General features: G+C 43.6%; 1 protein-coding gene across 1 annotated transcript; it reads right to left on the reverse strand.

Moving 5' to 3' along the window:
* Positions 1-1,633: 1,633 nt before the first annotated feature.
* On the reverse strand, positions 1,634-13,153 carry LOC101160853 (forkhead box protein K2). Its single transcript, XM_023949553.1, has 9 exons — positions 11,694-13,153; positions 8,112-8,306; positions 7,891-8,032; positions 6,755-6,901; positions 5,255-5,448; positions 4,957-5,147; positions 4,640-4,879; positions 4,388-4,570; positions 1,634-2,719 (listed from the first exon to the last, which is right to left on the reverse strand). The coding sequence occupies exons 1-9, from the start codon at positions 11,981-11,983 to the stop codon at positions 2,526-2,528; spliced, it is 1,776 nt and encodes a 591-aa protein (XP_023805321.1). The 5' UTR covers positions 11,984-13,153; the 3' UTR covers positions 1,634-2,525.
* Between the last annotated feature and the right edge of the window lie 2,721 nt (positions 13,154-15,874).

The raw sequence follows: 15,874 nt of genomic DNA on the forward strand, positions 1-15,874 counted from the left end.
ATGCAAGGGTGGGGTCATCTGGACCCCACAAGATGGCACAAGGGTTATAGATAAAAATGGTAAAACTTTGAAATCTGAAGTATAAATGACCATTTTCAGTCAGAGGCTTTTAAACAACATCTACAGTCACGGCCAAAAGGTTTCAGAACGACATTCGTTTTCACAAAGTTTGCTGCTGAACTGCTTTTAGATCTTCGTTTCTGTGATGAACTGAAATCTAATTACAAGCACTTCATACGTTTCAAAGGCTTTTGTCGACATTTATGTGACATTTATGCAAAGGGTCAGTATTTGCAGTGTTGGCCCTTCTTTTTCAAGACCTCTGCACTTCCACTGGACATGCTGTCAATCAACCTATGGGACGAATCCTGACTGATGGCAACCTCTTCTTTCAGAATCACTTCTTGGAGTTTGTCAGAATTAGTGGGTTTTTGTTTCTCCCCCCCACCTCTCTCAAATTATGGGATTAAGACCTGGGGAGTTTCCAGGCTGTGGAGCCAAAATTCCAACGTTTTGGTCCCTGAGCCACTTAGTTCTCACTTTAGCCCCATGGCACGGTGCTCCATCCATCAGGCTGGAAAATGCATCATTGGTCACCAAACTGTTGTGGATTGTTGGAAGACGGTGCTGTTGGAGGGTGTTTTGGTACCATTCTTTATTCATGGCTGTGTTTCTGGGCATAATTGTGAGTGAGCCCCCCTCCCTTGGATGAGAGGCAACCCCACACATGAATGGTCTTTACTGTTGGCAGACGCAGGACTGATGGCAGCGCTCACCTTTTCTTCCACGGACAAGCCTGTTTCCAGATGCTCCAAACAATCGGAGAGAGGCTTCATGGGAGAATTAGCCTCAGCAATCTGTCACTGATGATTTTTCTTTTGGGGGGGGGGGGGGGGCTTCTTTGCTGCCTTTCTTGACACCAGGCCGTCTTCCAAAAGCCTCACTGTGTGTGGAGATGCGCTCACACCTGCCTGCTCTGCACTGGTGGGCCACCCATCCCGCTGCTGAATCCTCTTTAGGAGGGAATCCTGGTGCTTGCTGGACTTTAACTTAACAAGAATTGACCCTCTGTCCTAGAAGTTCTTGATACTATAAATTGATTTCGGTGCAATCTTAGTTGCCATAATATCCTCACCTGTGAAGCCATTTTTATGCAACGCAATGATGGCTGCACGCGTTTCTTTGCTGGACACCATGGTTACCAATGGAAGAACAATGATTTCAAGCATCGACCCCCCCCCCCCCCCCTTTTAACGTGTCAAGTCTGCCACTCTAACCCAATCAGCCTTACATCATGAACTCCAGCCTTGTGAACACTGGTCTCACATTGGCTCACCTGAGTTAACTGAGCTGAAATGAACTCAGCAGCTCCTGTGATGACAGCATTGAAATGCAGTGGAATGTTATTTAGGGGATTAAGTTCATTTCATGGCAAGGCAGAAGAACGCAATTGAATGCAATTAGAAAAACAGCAACTTTTCCAGTATTTTTCTCAAAACTTTTGGCCACGACTGTACGTCTGATCAAAAGGCACAACTTTGTTCTGTGAAAACTTTCATTCCTTCAGGATTTCCAAAGCAAAAAACATAAATAAATCTATAGTTCCACCTGGATTACTCCAAAAACATTCAAATTTAGGGTTTTTCAGCAGGAGTTTACTCAAAGAGATACAGAAACTGAGAAGAACAGTTTTAAATAAATTTATAAAAAAGAAAGCTTTTTGTTTTGTACACTGAAGCAGAATAATCACTTATTTCTCCTCCTGCAATCTGAACAGAGTTGAAAAAACAAAAGTTGAAGTGCAGCACGGTCAGAATCATAAAGCCTGGATTCAGTCTAACTGTTGTGTTCAGATCATCGGCGTCGACACCCGTAACATGCATGAGTACGCTCACATACACAGGAGAATATACGTCTTATTTCATAGGATATTTGTAAAATATGAACAGAAAAAAATCTGACGTACGTACGGCCAGAAACGGAAAGAGCATTCACTCTGTAGTGTTTTCTTCGAGGTACAGAAAGACTACATTCATTTCACACAAAACAACAGAAAGCTTCCCAAGATCCCACGTTGAGATGTTTCCAAGATCCGACAGAAAACCGCCTTTCTGCTGGGGGAGGGGGGGGGGGGGGGGGAGTGGAGGCTAGCTGCCAAGAACGGGAATGTCCACACGGCCGGGCGTTTCCTTAGTGGGAAACGGATGCAGCAACTGTTTGGTTCGAGTCTGTAATGCTCCGGAGAGACACCCCCCCCCCCCCCCCCCTCCTGTCTGGTGAGGTTTCCAAAACCTGGACGTTGATGCTCACCCCTCCCCCCACCCCCGTCACCAGGGACGGCCCACTTCCCTCCATGACTCGAGTCTTTGCATGTCGTGTCCCGGAGTTAGAATGGAAGAGTTCGGCAGTGGGGGGCGGCACATTCTGAAGTCTTTTTGGCACCTTGGAGAAGACGGGGGCTCTGGGTGAATGAAAGCAGGACTTTGGGTGGGGTGGGGGGGTTGAAGGTAGTCTGGGTTAGAAGGCTAGTTGCTGCCGTCCTCTCCAGCTGCGTCTGTGCTGCCATTGTTGGTGGTGGAAGCTGCTTCCTCGCTGCCCTCCTCTTCCTCCCCTTTGGCCCTCTTGGACTCAGGCTGCTCCTGCAGTTCTCCATTCTGCCTCTTGGTGGGGAGGGACGCCGAAGCCGACGCGTGAGCCGCCAGTAGATGAAGAGGGTTTCCTGCAAAGAAGCAGGCGTCGTCAGGAGAGTGAAGAGGATCGCCGTGTCGCTGAGGATCCGATCCAGCCACGGTTCTCACCATTTCATTTATTATGTTGGAATGATTGCTGTACGTACGGCGTTTTATTGGATGTTTAAAAACTGAAATATGATCTATTTTTAAACACCGTCTTTTACATTTAAAACAGAAGTTCAGAATGAACAAAAACTTTACATAAAAACAAAAAGTTTTTGAATTTAAGAACATTTTACAGACGCACTCTGGTACGGCTTCTTCATGCTAGCAGACAGTCATGATTCACAAAAGGTTTTTGTCATCTTTATTTGATCATAATAAAGATTCATAGATTCAAATATTTTCATTCATAATGAAATGTAATCTAAATTGTCGACTACATTTTAAACAAAACCGGTTTTTCGGGACTTATCTCAGTATGTATAGGCATATATATATATATTAATATTCAGTATTCAGATACTTGTTAAAACCATTGGTTTTCTATAGGAGTGTCGTCCAGAGACTGGTTGGGCGACTCCATGAGTTTGGAGTCTGATGCACAGATTCCATGTCTTTTTCAGCGGAGTGCCTCTGGTGACGGACATGTTTTGCTTTTGCAATCGGGGTTGTTTGGAACTCTTCGAGTGTGTTACTGCAATACAAACATCTGTAACAGATGTTAACTCTATTGAGTTTTAGCCATCCAGGGACCTGCCCCCCCCCTCCCCAACCACCCAAGACTTACACTGGCGTCCAGACAAGAGCCAAGCCACCGCTGGGTGGCGCTGAGCCCCCACCCCCAGAAGCGAGGCAGAGCCACCCACAACCAGCACACAGCGCACCCCCGACAGCCGGCCCGTCAGCCCCATCCAGACCAACAGGGGGAAGAGGCCGGGGCCGGTGTCTTTTCTACAGGTGATTAGTTCAAACAGGAGTCTTCAGCTCAGGTGACAGTTTGGTTAGGAGAGTGTAACTGGTCTGAGTGAACCAGAACTCTGAGTGGTTACTTGGGGATCAATACTTATTGTAGGAGCCATGAATGTGATTGTAGTTCACCTTACTGCCAGTAGGCAGATTCTGTATGTAAGGGAAGACGTCACAGTGTTTGTCAGGTGTTTTGGCCCGGAAGGGCAAAGGGTTTTGACCGCGGTACCGCACGAGTGTAAGAACGCAGGCTGGTCAATGTCAAACGCAAGTATATGTATGTAAAACGACAGCAAATAAATGTCAATGTATCGCCATACAAAATGGGAGTGGACATTTAATGACTGGAGCAAACAGATGCACGTCAACCTCACCTGGGTCAAAACAATCTCAGTAGCTGAGTTGTAGGCTTAGCTCCTTCACTTATTTCAATCATAGAAAGGCAAACAAATGGATAGAAAGTGGATTTATTGATTTTCCATCTCACTGTTCATATGAACCTACCATGAGGATGGCAGACTGTCCATTTCTTTTTTGAGTGGGTAAACCTACTAAATCAGCAAAGGATCCAATACTTTTCTACTGTATCTGCATTCTGCAGCTTACATGAAGCGGTGACTTGAATCAGCTTAGAAGAATCAGCTTGTAGAAAACCTGGTTATGGGTTCAGTCGTTCTGTTCAGGTATTCTGTCGTCCTGTGTAGCAGAAATACAGGTGTGTGTGTATGTGTGTGTGTGTGTGTCACCTGTGCATGCTGCAGTGCTGATGGGAACCAGATGTGTCCCATTCTGGGTGATGGCCTTCACAGGCAGCTGGTGCTGACCTATTGGGGCCTGCTGCACAATAGTGACTGTTGTCAGAGGCGGAGCCTGGGTGCTCTGAATGATGCGGCTGACTCCGCCTATAGAGGGGAGTGGCTCCACCTTAACTGTAGGAGAGGAGGAGGAGGAATGTGAAGCTGAATCTCACGGATGGGACAAAACAAAACAAACATCACCTTTCATCTCTTTGTGATTCGATCCTCGATTCTCTTGCGGTTCCGGGCTCGCCGACAGAGGCTGTCCACACACTGTTGCCATGGTAACAGCTGGGATCTGGTGGACAACGTGCACGGTCTGCATGACGGGGGCAGAGCTGACCGTAGTGTTTACGATGGCGGGCGTTGCCATGGCGTAGGTAACGGGCTTCATCGAGCGCTGCACTGCGATGAGCACAGGCTGGCCGCTGAGGGGGGAGCCTGACACAAGGGTGGAGGGGCATAAATGTTTACTCGGGTCATGCATCGGTCTGTGGATGAAGGGGGCCGGATCTTACCGGGGGAGTTCTGTGCAAAGCGGGCTTCTTGAATCACTGCAAGTTTTGGCTGGACCACAGTGGGGGGTGGGGGAGCTGGTTCTGACTCCATGGGAACTGGGGACCCCTCCCTGGATAAGCTGTCTGGAGTCTGAACCCCACTGGAATGGGCAGACAGCGCCCCCGTGTGGTTGGGAGAAGCTGGGGCACTCCTGAGACAAAAACAGAATTTAGTAAAGTGTTTGAAGGAAGACCAAACCACCAGCACGAGTGTGTGTGTGAGTGTGTGTGCGGGTGTGTGTCTGTGTCTAAACTGTACCTGGAGGACAGAGGACCTAAGGGGGTCCGGAAGCAGGGAACCCCCCTGGGCCGGCGCTTCCTGAAGGCTTGTTCTATCAGCTTAGCCTCGGAGGCCGGGTCGATTCTCCAGAAGGAGCCTTTACCCGGCTCCTCCTGGGACCGGGCCACTTTGATGAAGTAGCGGTTCAGGGACAGGTTATGTCGGATCGAGTTCTGATCCAAACAGAAACACAGAAGAACTTGGTTTAAGGCGTAAGCCTGCACTGAATCTGGATGCAGCTCAAGACCTTCAATCTCAGAGTTGTGGCTGCATTTCAGGAGCAGTAAAGTCTGAAGCCACGTTCACACCCCCCCCTCGGCGTCACGCGTTCATCCAGCCGTTTGTGAGTGTTTTGGGGGTCCACATTAAAAAAGGTTCTAGCGTGCATGTGTAGCTATGCACATTTTTAAGACCAAGCCACAGCCATTGATCATCGTCTACTTGAGCGTTGAAAGTTAAACCAGGTCAAACTTTGACCAATCGGGTCTCAGATTTGGTTATGACACGTGTGTGGCGTCCTTTTTAATTCAAGGAAGTGCCAATGAAAATTGATCATGGAGAAGAAATAATAATTAATAATTGCAGTTTGTGTCCTGCTGGAATTTTATGACATAAATTGTAATTTAAAAAAAGCCTGGAGCAATATTGACTAGCTTTGCACCCCTATGACATTTCACACTTGGCGTCTTCCAACTTCCTGCGGTAGTATGGGACAGCGACAGCCCCACCGTGTGCTACGTTCAAGAACGTGTGTCACATGGTGTGAACATAGCTTCATGTTTGTTCATCCAGATGCAAATTTACTAAACATTCTAAAAAAAAAAGGGATTTTTAGAATTCAGAGAAATGTAAGGACAAACCACACTGAGGTTTTTGGTTTTTTTTGTCTTTTTTTTTTTATAACCAACAATACTATTACACACAAAACTCCCTAAACTTTTATCCATGAAAGAGAACATTCAATTAATCCTGAATCCCTTTTTTTGTTTCAGTTTAATGTTAAAACTGAAGTTAATGTAAAAAAAACAAAAAAACTTTCAGGACTTTGAGCTGAGGAATTTAGAAACTAAAGGCTGTTTCTTCATGGATGATGAAACCCTTTTTGAGACTTCATGCAGGTTTCACCTCTGGATTTCTTAAATTGTTTGATTGTAAAGAAATAACAGCTTTTCTATTTACAGTTGTTTTAATTGAGGTGATTAAAGTAGGATTCATTAATGTTTAATGTTATGTGTGCATTTTTTTGTAGACTTGTTTTCAAATTTGCTGGAAATCATAATAAAGGTGATATTTAAACAGTTTTTTTCATTATGAATATTATCTTGGCTCATGTTAGTCTCCGGCATTTAAAATTCGATCTGCACAGCTTTTCAAGTCAAAAGGGAAACCAGACTAATCATGGTTTCACATAAAACATATAATCTGCATGAATTATGTATATAGAGCGACATTCTTCTTTCTATCCAGAGAAGCACCGACCTGCCAGCCTTTATCCGCGGTTCTGTAGTACGGGTAGTTCTTGGTGATGTGGGTATAAATTCCATTCAGGGTCAGCTGTTTGTCTGTAGCCATGGTGATGGCTTGAACTATTAGTTGTGCATATGAATATGGAGGCTTAGAGTCATCCTGTGGAGACAAACAAAACAATCTTTTAATTAAAAAAAGACACAGGCAAGCCCATTTCATCGAGCAGCCGCAGAAAAAATGTGAGATCAAGATCCATTTCTGCAGCATCTTTGACTTATTTTAAATGACTTAATGCCTGAGATCTGTAATCATAAGTATAATCAAAAAGAGGGTAAAGATGAGGAAGGCTGAGTGTGCAGACATGAACAACAGCTTGTTGTGGAGAAAAACTGTAAACTCTGAAACCTGGTCAGTGCGACCGGCTGTCTGCATTCTGCACGGCGGGAAAACTTTCTGTTGTTCTTTGTGATCATGTATCCCAGCAGTCACATACACACGTAAACAGACACACAAGTCACTTTTTTTTCCACACAGCCCGAAAACAAATCAACCAGAACATCAGGTGACCCCACCCTTCCATCGACGTGTTCTCCCTACCATGATAAAGGACGAGAGGATTTCATGTTTCATGGACACCAGTGAAGATCACAAATCATTGAAGAAAAAAGGCTCAGCGCACTGTCTAGTGGGGTCCAGATGACCCCACTCCCAACATTAACGTGCCTCCATGGCAGTGGGGAGTGGGGTCACCTGGACCCCACAATATAGCACAAGGGTTTTGGGGAGCAGGTATGTTTTGCAGATCGTACGGCCATGCCAAGGGACGTCATGGAAATGGAGTGTACCATTGTCGTTTGTGGGGTAAGTGTATTTTTTACAGGTGATGCTGCCATACAGTGTCCTCACGCCACAGTCTTGTCGTTGTGTTAGCCTGCATCCAACCGCAGGGCATCAGATGTTTCGCCGTTCCGGCTTACATCTTTCCCAGTGCAGCCGATTCGGCCTCTGATTAGCCACCAAGACCCTGGAGGCCAACCAGAACTGCATCTTACGCTGCTGCAGAACCAGCGGTTTGATGGAGAAGGCGGGGCCAAAGACGCCTCTGAAAACAACGGCACTCCGACAACAGATGTGATGCGATTCCTCACCTTTGGACTGTCTTCACCTGAAGCCTCCTTGTCGTTTTCTGTCTGGGAGTTGTCTACGATGAGGTCAGAGGTGAGCCCCCGGGTTGCCCTGTAGCTGGAGAGCCCCGCCCCCCGTGGACTCGATGGACAGGAGTTAGCAGCGCTGTTGAGCCAATCGAGAGAGGAAAATTCAGGAACTCGCAGCTGAGAAAAGCGGGGTTTGTTTCAAACTGCCGTCTGACCTGAGGGTCCCCGTGGGGGAGGGCAGCGGGCTCATGAGGTGGGCGATGTTGTCAGGAATGTTAATGGTGAGGGGGGAAATCTGAGGTTGGACTGGCTTGACGGGGGACTCCGGCACATTCCTCGGCTCCTTCTTGTCACTGTTCAGGGCTGTAAATGTGATCTTTATGCTGGTGCTGGGGAAGCGGAAACAACACCTGGAGGCCGAGGGGGGCAAACCAAAACAAGACGTGTCAGAAGGCGTGAAGACGGCAACAAGGAGGCTATTCTGGAGAACAGGGCAGCTCTGACTCAGAACAGAACTGGAACCACAGACGCATCTTTCATGCAGACTTTGTTGAACATTCCCTAAGATGGATTGAATTCAGGTTCACGGGGTCACGGATCAATCCAATCGGGTCATAACCAAATGCTCCACGAGGTGAATGGAGCAAAAGTGAAACAATTGATACCGTTAATATTCAAGACCCAGTCCAATGAAAACTGTGCTTTGAACTTGTTCTTGCTGATGATGGACACATAAAAGAAAATGAAGCACATATTGAGTATTTCTTTTTTCAAATCATTGTGAATCAGGAGCAGACGAAAAAAAGGGCAATTTCAAGAAGAGTGTATTTGTTACATAGAAAAGCTCCCTGCCACACCTAAACAGAGAGCTCTCAGCAGTGGAGAAGGGTAAGGGGGATGGGGTTTCTCCACACAACTCAGGGGTGAATTTCAAATGAACTCCTGCTGCTCTGCAAAAACCACGTTCTAGAAAACGACACAGGTTTTTCGACCTCGGCTAAAAACAAACGCAATTATAATTAAAAAAAGGCCAACGGGAACGCTTTGACAATCGATCAAAAGATCATCTGAGTGGGACATAAAAGTCAGACAGAAAGACAGAAGCAGCAGATCAGCTGGAAAATTAACCTTGAAACTAGGCCTGCACAATAAACCGCAAATTTATTGTTATCACAAGATCAAGCTGTGCAATGTGCATATCGCAAAACATAGCAAAAAATGCAATAAATGGTTACCTTAAATGTGCTAAAACAATCTTATGGCAGCTTAAATTATTTAACGAATCAAATAAATCCCTTTATGCATTTGACCAATCGGATAGAGCCTTTAGCGTTGTTGACCAATCAGATGGAGCCCTTTTATGTTAGATGTTCCCTCCTATGTCAACGAGGGTCATTTGGAGTACAATTCTTAAACTGTTGCAATAAAATGGGAATGATGTTTTTGGTTGTTTCGCTATTTGTTTATATACCGCAAATTATATCGTTATCGCAATATTAATCCCTCATATCGCAAGTTTTCCTCATATCGTGCAGCCCTACTTGAAACCATGTTTGTATCCAGAAAATACCAAAAAAGCTGGGCAGCAAGCTGAGAATAAATAGTGTTTATTTCACTAGATTCCTTCAGATAAAGACACAAAAACTGTCAAAACCACATTATTCATGCATGAAAAAGTCTAAAATGATGTATTGACGGTTGCATGGCAAAAACAGATTCTGGCGTCTTTTCTAATCTTCTCCAACAGATGCGAAGCTTTAGTTGCGTCCAGACAACATGAAACTAAAACAAAGATTTTAGAGGTGGTTTTTCCTCAAATGACAACATTCAGTGTCCATGTCCACATCACTGTCCAGGACTGACAAAAATGATCTGTAATCAGTTTATTACTTTTAGTCTTGAACGTCAGAAGTGCTGCTGGGAACAATGAGCTGTTGTGGTCGTTGGTTCACAGAAATCGGTACCTTTCCTTTAATTCATTGTAGGTTCATTGATAAGTCTGCTGGATGATTGTGGTTGTGTCTCAAGCTAGATTTTAAAGACCCACTCTGATCATCTTTTGATCTGTTGTAAAAGCATTCCCAGCGCTCCTTTAATTATGACACTTTCAGTTTTGTTTTCTCCGAAACAGTTTCTGCAGATGGAGTAGTAGTATACGGGACTGTGGATGCGGAGCAACCCCAACCTCTTTTCCCGTCACCCATAACTGAGTGCTATCTGTTTATGTGCTCCCCCGCAAGCTCACAGCCCCTCACACCCCCAAACTAACATGACTGGTGCAACAACAACTGCGAGGAATTTTGGAGCTATCCATCCGTACAGTTTTGATCCAGAATCCGGCTCAGACGGGGAAAACAAAGATGTACACGGATCTGTTTGTCTGCAAGTGGAAGCATAAGAATGGAGAGGAGCGGGGAGCATTTGGCCCTCTGTCATCAGAAAAAAACGCCCCAAGAAAACAAGTTAAAAATACCAAAAACACCATTTTCATTGGAGTGGGTCTTTCAGTAATCAACAGCAGGGCTTGAAGATACTTGATGGGTTTAGAGGCTGTTTCCATAGGAACCCAAAGCCTGTTGCTTTGCCATTCATCTGATAAAATAAAATAACACAAAAATGTTGTTTTTGTTCAAAATATCTGTTAAATCTGCAATTCATTCAAGCATATGATAACTCGTTATGTTATTAAAGCAATGACTGACAGCAGCAGCAGATGATGGGACAACACGCTCCTTCTATTAGTGATTATAATTTTACTGGACGGAGGAACGTCCTGCCCGGCAACAGGCTGACCACGGGGGTTAGAAAAGGCCCAACATGCTGTACCGAGACTCAGCTTAAATATGGACTTAATGCAGACGCCATTATGTAACTCAACGCATCTAATTTATGATTCATAACTGGGCTTAACCTGGAACTTTGACACCAAAGTACCAACGATCGTGAGAATGTTCACACTGTGGTTTCTTCCAGACAGATTTGTATGTAAAATTTGGTCTGAGATCATGAAGAAAAAATAAAAAAGGCCTAATGTAAAACCAAAATGAGGAGGAAAATATTGATATTTAATCCTTATTACTTCATCCATCAACTCAATAAGCTTACATTTAAAAGTCTGTGCAAAAGCTGGCATTATCATGTTCTTAGGTTGCCGTTTTAAACTAAACTTTGAGGTAAGAAAATTTGTGGTTTTTGGGGTCATTTTTCGAGCAATTCTGCTACAAAAACTGTATACAAATTAGTAATCATCTTAATCTAAAATAATGAAACTACAAAATTTAAAGGAGTGGTTTGTTTTGGTCAGAAAAAGTTGCCTCTACCGTAAAGAAACAAACCATTGAAAACGTAATGTTACAAAGGAAAGTTTTAATATCTTATTATAATACGCTGTGTCACATTTAATAATAAATACCACATGCTTCATTTTAACTACGGCAAGCCTAGAGGTCATTTTTTTCACGCGGTACTAGTGTTTTGGACTCACATTTAACAAAACCGGGAGGGGGGGGGGCGGTTTTTAAGACAATTCGGCCGAATAAGATGAAATTAATCGACATAAACAGAGAAATGTATGCTAAGAGACGCGCGCGGCGCAAATTAAAATGTTCTTAACTCGCACGAGCGACATGGAGACTAAGTGTGACGTCGGAGCCCACGAGTAGCATGTCTCGCGCTTGTTGTAGCTTGACACAGCACGTGCAGCGCCACTGCGGGCTAACAAAACAACAACATCACAATAAGCGCATGAACGCGCCGGTCCACGAGGTCCTCCCGACTCCAGTGAACATCCCACTTACATGCGTGGCAACTGCAGAGGTGGAGCCCCTCTTCTTTGGAACACCCCATCCACGAACACCCCGTTTTTCCCGAGGCAGCGCAGATAGAACTCCCCCACGCCGTCTTCTCCGGCCGTGAATATTTCCAGATGCCTCCGGGATATGAAGCTGGAGTGCCCCATGCTGACGTCCACCGAGCCCTGGGAGGAGTTCCGACCGATAGTCACCGACCTTTTCTTCATTAGATACTCGAACTCCCGGCCCTCGAGCCGGGCTACTGCCGACCCCAACATTCCGCTCACCACCGCCATCTTCTAAGGGCTCGGTGTGTTTTCTAAACAGAAATATCGACGCTGCTGCAGGGATCTCCGGAGGATGTTTCTGGAGAGTTACTGGAAAAAAGAAGGGGGGCTCCAATTTTTACACCGTGGAGAATTTGGCCAAGAACGTGTCAGACCGGGGACACAGCGGCTTCGACCCAGGAGGAGGGAGGAGACAAGAGGGGAAGCATTGGCCAATCAAAAACGGCCAAACGGACGGAAGTGCGGTGATGGACGTTCCCGTGAACAAATGGGAAGCGAGTTTGCTTAAGAGGATGTGCGGTGTCGACCAATAGAATTAGCTGCAGGTTATGGAGGTCGGTTGAAGTGCAGGAAAGGCAAAGATGCGGCAAAAGAGGAGAAATTCAAATAAACAAACAAACAAACACGCATAGGATGAACTTGTGCTTAAGAGTAATTTAATCTTATATTTGGTAAATTTCACAAATTCAATAATCTTTTTTTCATTTCGCCGCTTAATAAGTAAAGAAATAGAAACCAAAAGTACCAAAATGGTACCATTACCAAAAGTAAAAAAAGCTACATGTTCATATTGTCCGTCTGAATATTTTTAATTTATCGTAATGTATTTTTGTAACATATCAATCCTCGCAATCCTCTGGCATTCTCAATGTTCTGTTTAAATAAACCCAAAAACTTGTTACAAAATAGATAAAAGAAAATTTACATACGTAAATCATGGAATTTTTAGAATTGTTCCAATAATTGATTAAAAAAAAAGTAGCATCCTATCGTTTAAAGTCTTTTTGGGGTGAAAACAAGCCTTTCCTTTTATTTGGATTTTTTTAGAGGTTTCATTTATCCAGAAAATTTGTGACACGTGTTCATGAACGCCCCAAAAGAACATGCATGTAACCCTTGGTGTTTACAATCTACTTTTTACTAGCACATGGTCGCCCCCTACATAAAAAATGTGCTGTATTCTGTCACACGGCAATAAAACATGGACAGAATCACCACTTACTCTACTAAATGTCTCTGTTGGATTTAACTGTCAATTTTTCGCACTGTAAAGACTTGTTAATACTTGCCACTACCATTTATTCTACAATGTATATAGAATGCTCCAAAAAAGTATCTGGTCAGTCATCACTTGTGAAGGTTTTCCCACTTAAAAGAGGACAGAGGCTGTATGAGAGGCAAATGAGAACAAAAAAAAAAATCCAGAAAATCACATTGTGTGATATTTAGAGAATTTATTGTAAATTATGGTGGAAATTAAGTATTAGGTCACTTAGAAAATCAGACAATGTGATTTTTTGGATTTATTTCTCATTTTGTCTCTCATAGTTGAGGTATATCTATGATGAAAATTACAGGCCTCTGACTAAATACTTTTTTACCGACTGTATATTCATACGGCTAAAGCCCTCTGGACGGCTGCAAACTGCATTTCGTCTCTGTGTACTGAAGTTGAATTTTTTTGTATGCTATTCTTTATTATTCTATTTTTAAACGACTGTCACTTCCCTAAATTAAAAGGGATGTCATCCAGTCCCTGATTGGTTACAGTTTGACCTGCGTTCAAAGACCATGTCTTTTGTGCCTGGAGCCTGAAAGCTGTCATAAAAATGTCTGTAGGAAAGTACGAAAGTTTTGAGCATGGAAGCCCAAAAGTGTGTATTTATGTGCATTGACACATGGTGTGAATGCAGCTTCAGTCCTCTTCATGTTTTCTCATCCTCCACTGACGGATTTCTTTCTGAATACAATTTGCTCTGTATGCTTCATCTTCACTCTCAGGTCATTTGCTTGAGTCCCAACCGGTTTCCATTTTCTTTCATGCTCCTCGGTTTACAACAGAAGTGTGCTAAATGAATACTAGAACACTTTTTCTTCTTGGAAGTCTGGTATTAGGGAATGTGCCAATATCTTTCCCATTATTCCTATGTAAGTACCGGTATTTGATTCCTCAATCAAAATCCAACTGTTTCTGGTATTATTTCTTTCAACCAATTAAACCCGTCTGCATTACCTGTTGGAGTTCCTCAAACCCACCATGGGGCACAGGTTTCCAGCTGCCACGGTCAGAAGTTCCTCATGAGGACACGTCCTTCAGACGGTGGACTGTGGACATCCTGTTCAATCCCCACGGCTTCCCCTCACTCGACCACCAAGATGCTGACCGAGAACCGGACCTATGCAGCTCCGTGATGACTCACCGTCACCGTCTCAGAGCCGCTCCACTCCATGTCATAACGTTCTACCAAAGAAACTACTACATAAACTGATCCAGAGTTCTGCAGTCTTTTTTTTTAAATATCCTATTCCTTTCATCCTTGATCTGCTCTGTTTCCTGGTTATTCATTGGTATGCATTTTATAAATGTAGAAAGTGTTTGTCAGAAACAGATCATTAAAGTAGAGTAAGAGTTTATTTTTATTTACTTAAGTAGTTTGGTGCAGAAAAAACTCTTACGATCATAAACCAGTTTTTAATGTTTTTGCATCAAGATCATTGAGGTTTATTAAAAACACAGGAACAAAGCACTGCTTAGGCTCAGAACATGGAGGCCTTCATAGAAATAACGAAAGTTACTTTCTTGACCTGAAAAAAGCTGCAGACTGTTGGCCTGAAATGCGAAACACAACCTTGACATTTAGTGCAATTATTCCTTTTTAAGTCACCAACATTTCAGAATAAAGTGAATGGATTTGGATCAAATGGATTACATCTTTTGATTTGAGGAGGAGCCTAAAAAGATGCTCCGCTGTGTGTCTTTATTTAGTTATTGTGCTCAATGAAATCAAAAGCTGGTGGATAAATTCATGTGAATTTAGATGGAGAATTTTTTATTTCGGCCAAAACTAAACATAGATTTTTTTTAAGTATGTTATTACATTTATTATTTTTGATGCACCTCATTTTTAGCATAAAAGTTAGTCTCCAAAATTTGGCATAAAGAAACACAGTAGTGACTATGGTCAAATGCTGCCACCTAGTGGTTGTCATGAGAAAATGCCGGAGTTTCGCTTTGAACAGATTCTTTTTTTTCCTAAACGCAAACATTGATTGTTTTTGTTTACAGAGAGACAAATATCAGGGGTTGTTCCTGAATTTCAGCATCCAAAGAAAGATGACAAATATTGAAATTAAATAAATTTACTGGTGCATGTGCAGCAACTGAAATAAACATTTTGTGCAGAGACTGGAATCAGGACACGTGGGAGTTCAAGGTGGTTATTCCCCTCAGAAAGAAGCTATTTTTAAATCTGTTTGCTTTAGCCGTGATGCACCTGTAGTGCCTCCCAGGATGAAACAATCCTTGATGAAGCTTTTTGCTCTTCTGAGGCAGTGGGATGTATAAATGTCTATACACTTTCTGCAGCCACTCCCTGTCTGTCTGCAATGCTGCAGCTGCCAAACCCAACTGTGCTGCAGTTTGTCAGCAGGCTCTCCATGGATGAGCCTGCTGACAAACAGGTTGGTGTTGGGATTGTTCCACCTGAGGACTCAGGAAGTGGAGATGCTGCAGAGCCTTTCTGGTTTGGATGTTTGCTGATAAAAAACCTGAAGGGGGGAATATCTCCACATGCTGGCCGTTGAAATAAAGGGGTTTGGGTTCCTGAAATCAATGATGATCGCCATGATCTTCTATGTGTTTAGAGTGAGATTGTTCTCTGCAGACCAGGTTGCCAGTTTCAGGACCTCTGTAGGAAGACTCATCACCTCTGGAGACAAGTTTTCATGTCTTCACATCTTTGTTACAAACTGACACTTGTATCTCCTTCAGAACATCCACCTTCAGATCACTATACAAAAATATATATGTAACTGCCAAAAGGGGGATTTTTAGAGTTTATTTTGATTCTTTCTGACTGTAAATTACTAAGTTGGGATCTGAATGAAATGTTTAAAAAA

The sequence above is a fragment of the Oryzias latipes genome, chromosome 19 (assembly GCF_002234675.1).
Source record: "Oryzias latipes chromosome 19, ASM223467v1".
Lineage (NCBI taxonomy): Eukaryota > Metazoa > Chordata > Actinopteri > Beloniformes > Adrianichthyidae > Oryzias > Oryzias latipes.

Coding starts and splice junctions, on each gene's coding strand:
- LOC101160853 (XM_023949553.1), bottom strand. CDS start 11,983: ATGGCGGTGGTGAGCGGAATGTTGGGGTCGGCAGTAGCCCGGCTCGAG. Junction 4,880..4,956: donor CTTTGCACAGAACTCCCCCG/GTAAGATCCGGC, acceptor CCCTTGTGTCAG/GCTCCCCCCTCAGCGGCCAG. Junction 4,571..4,639: donor GAATCACAAAGAGATGAAAG/GTGATGTTTGTT, acceptor CCTCTCCTACAG/TTAAGGTGGAGCCACTCCCC.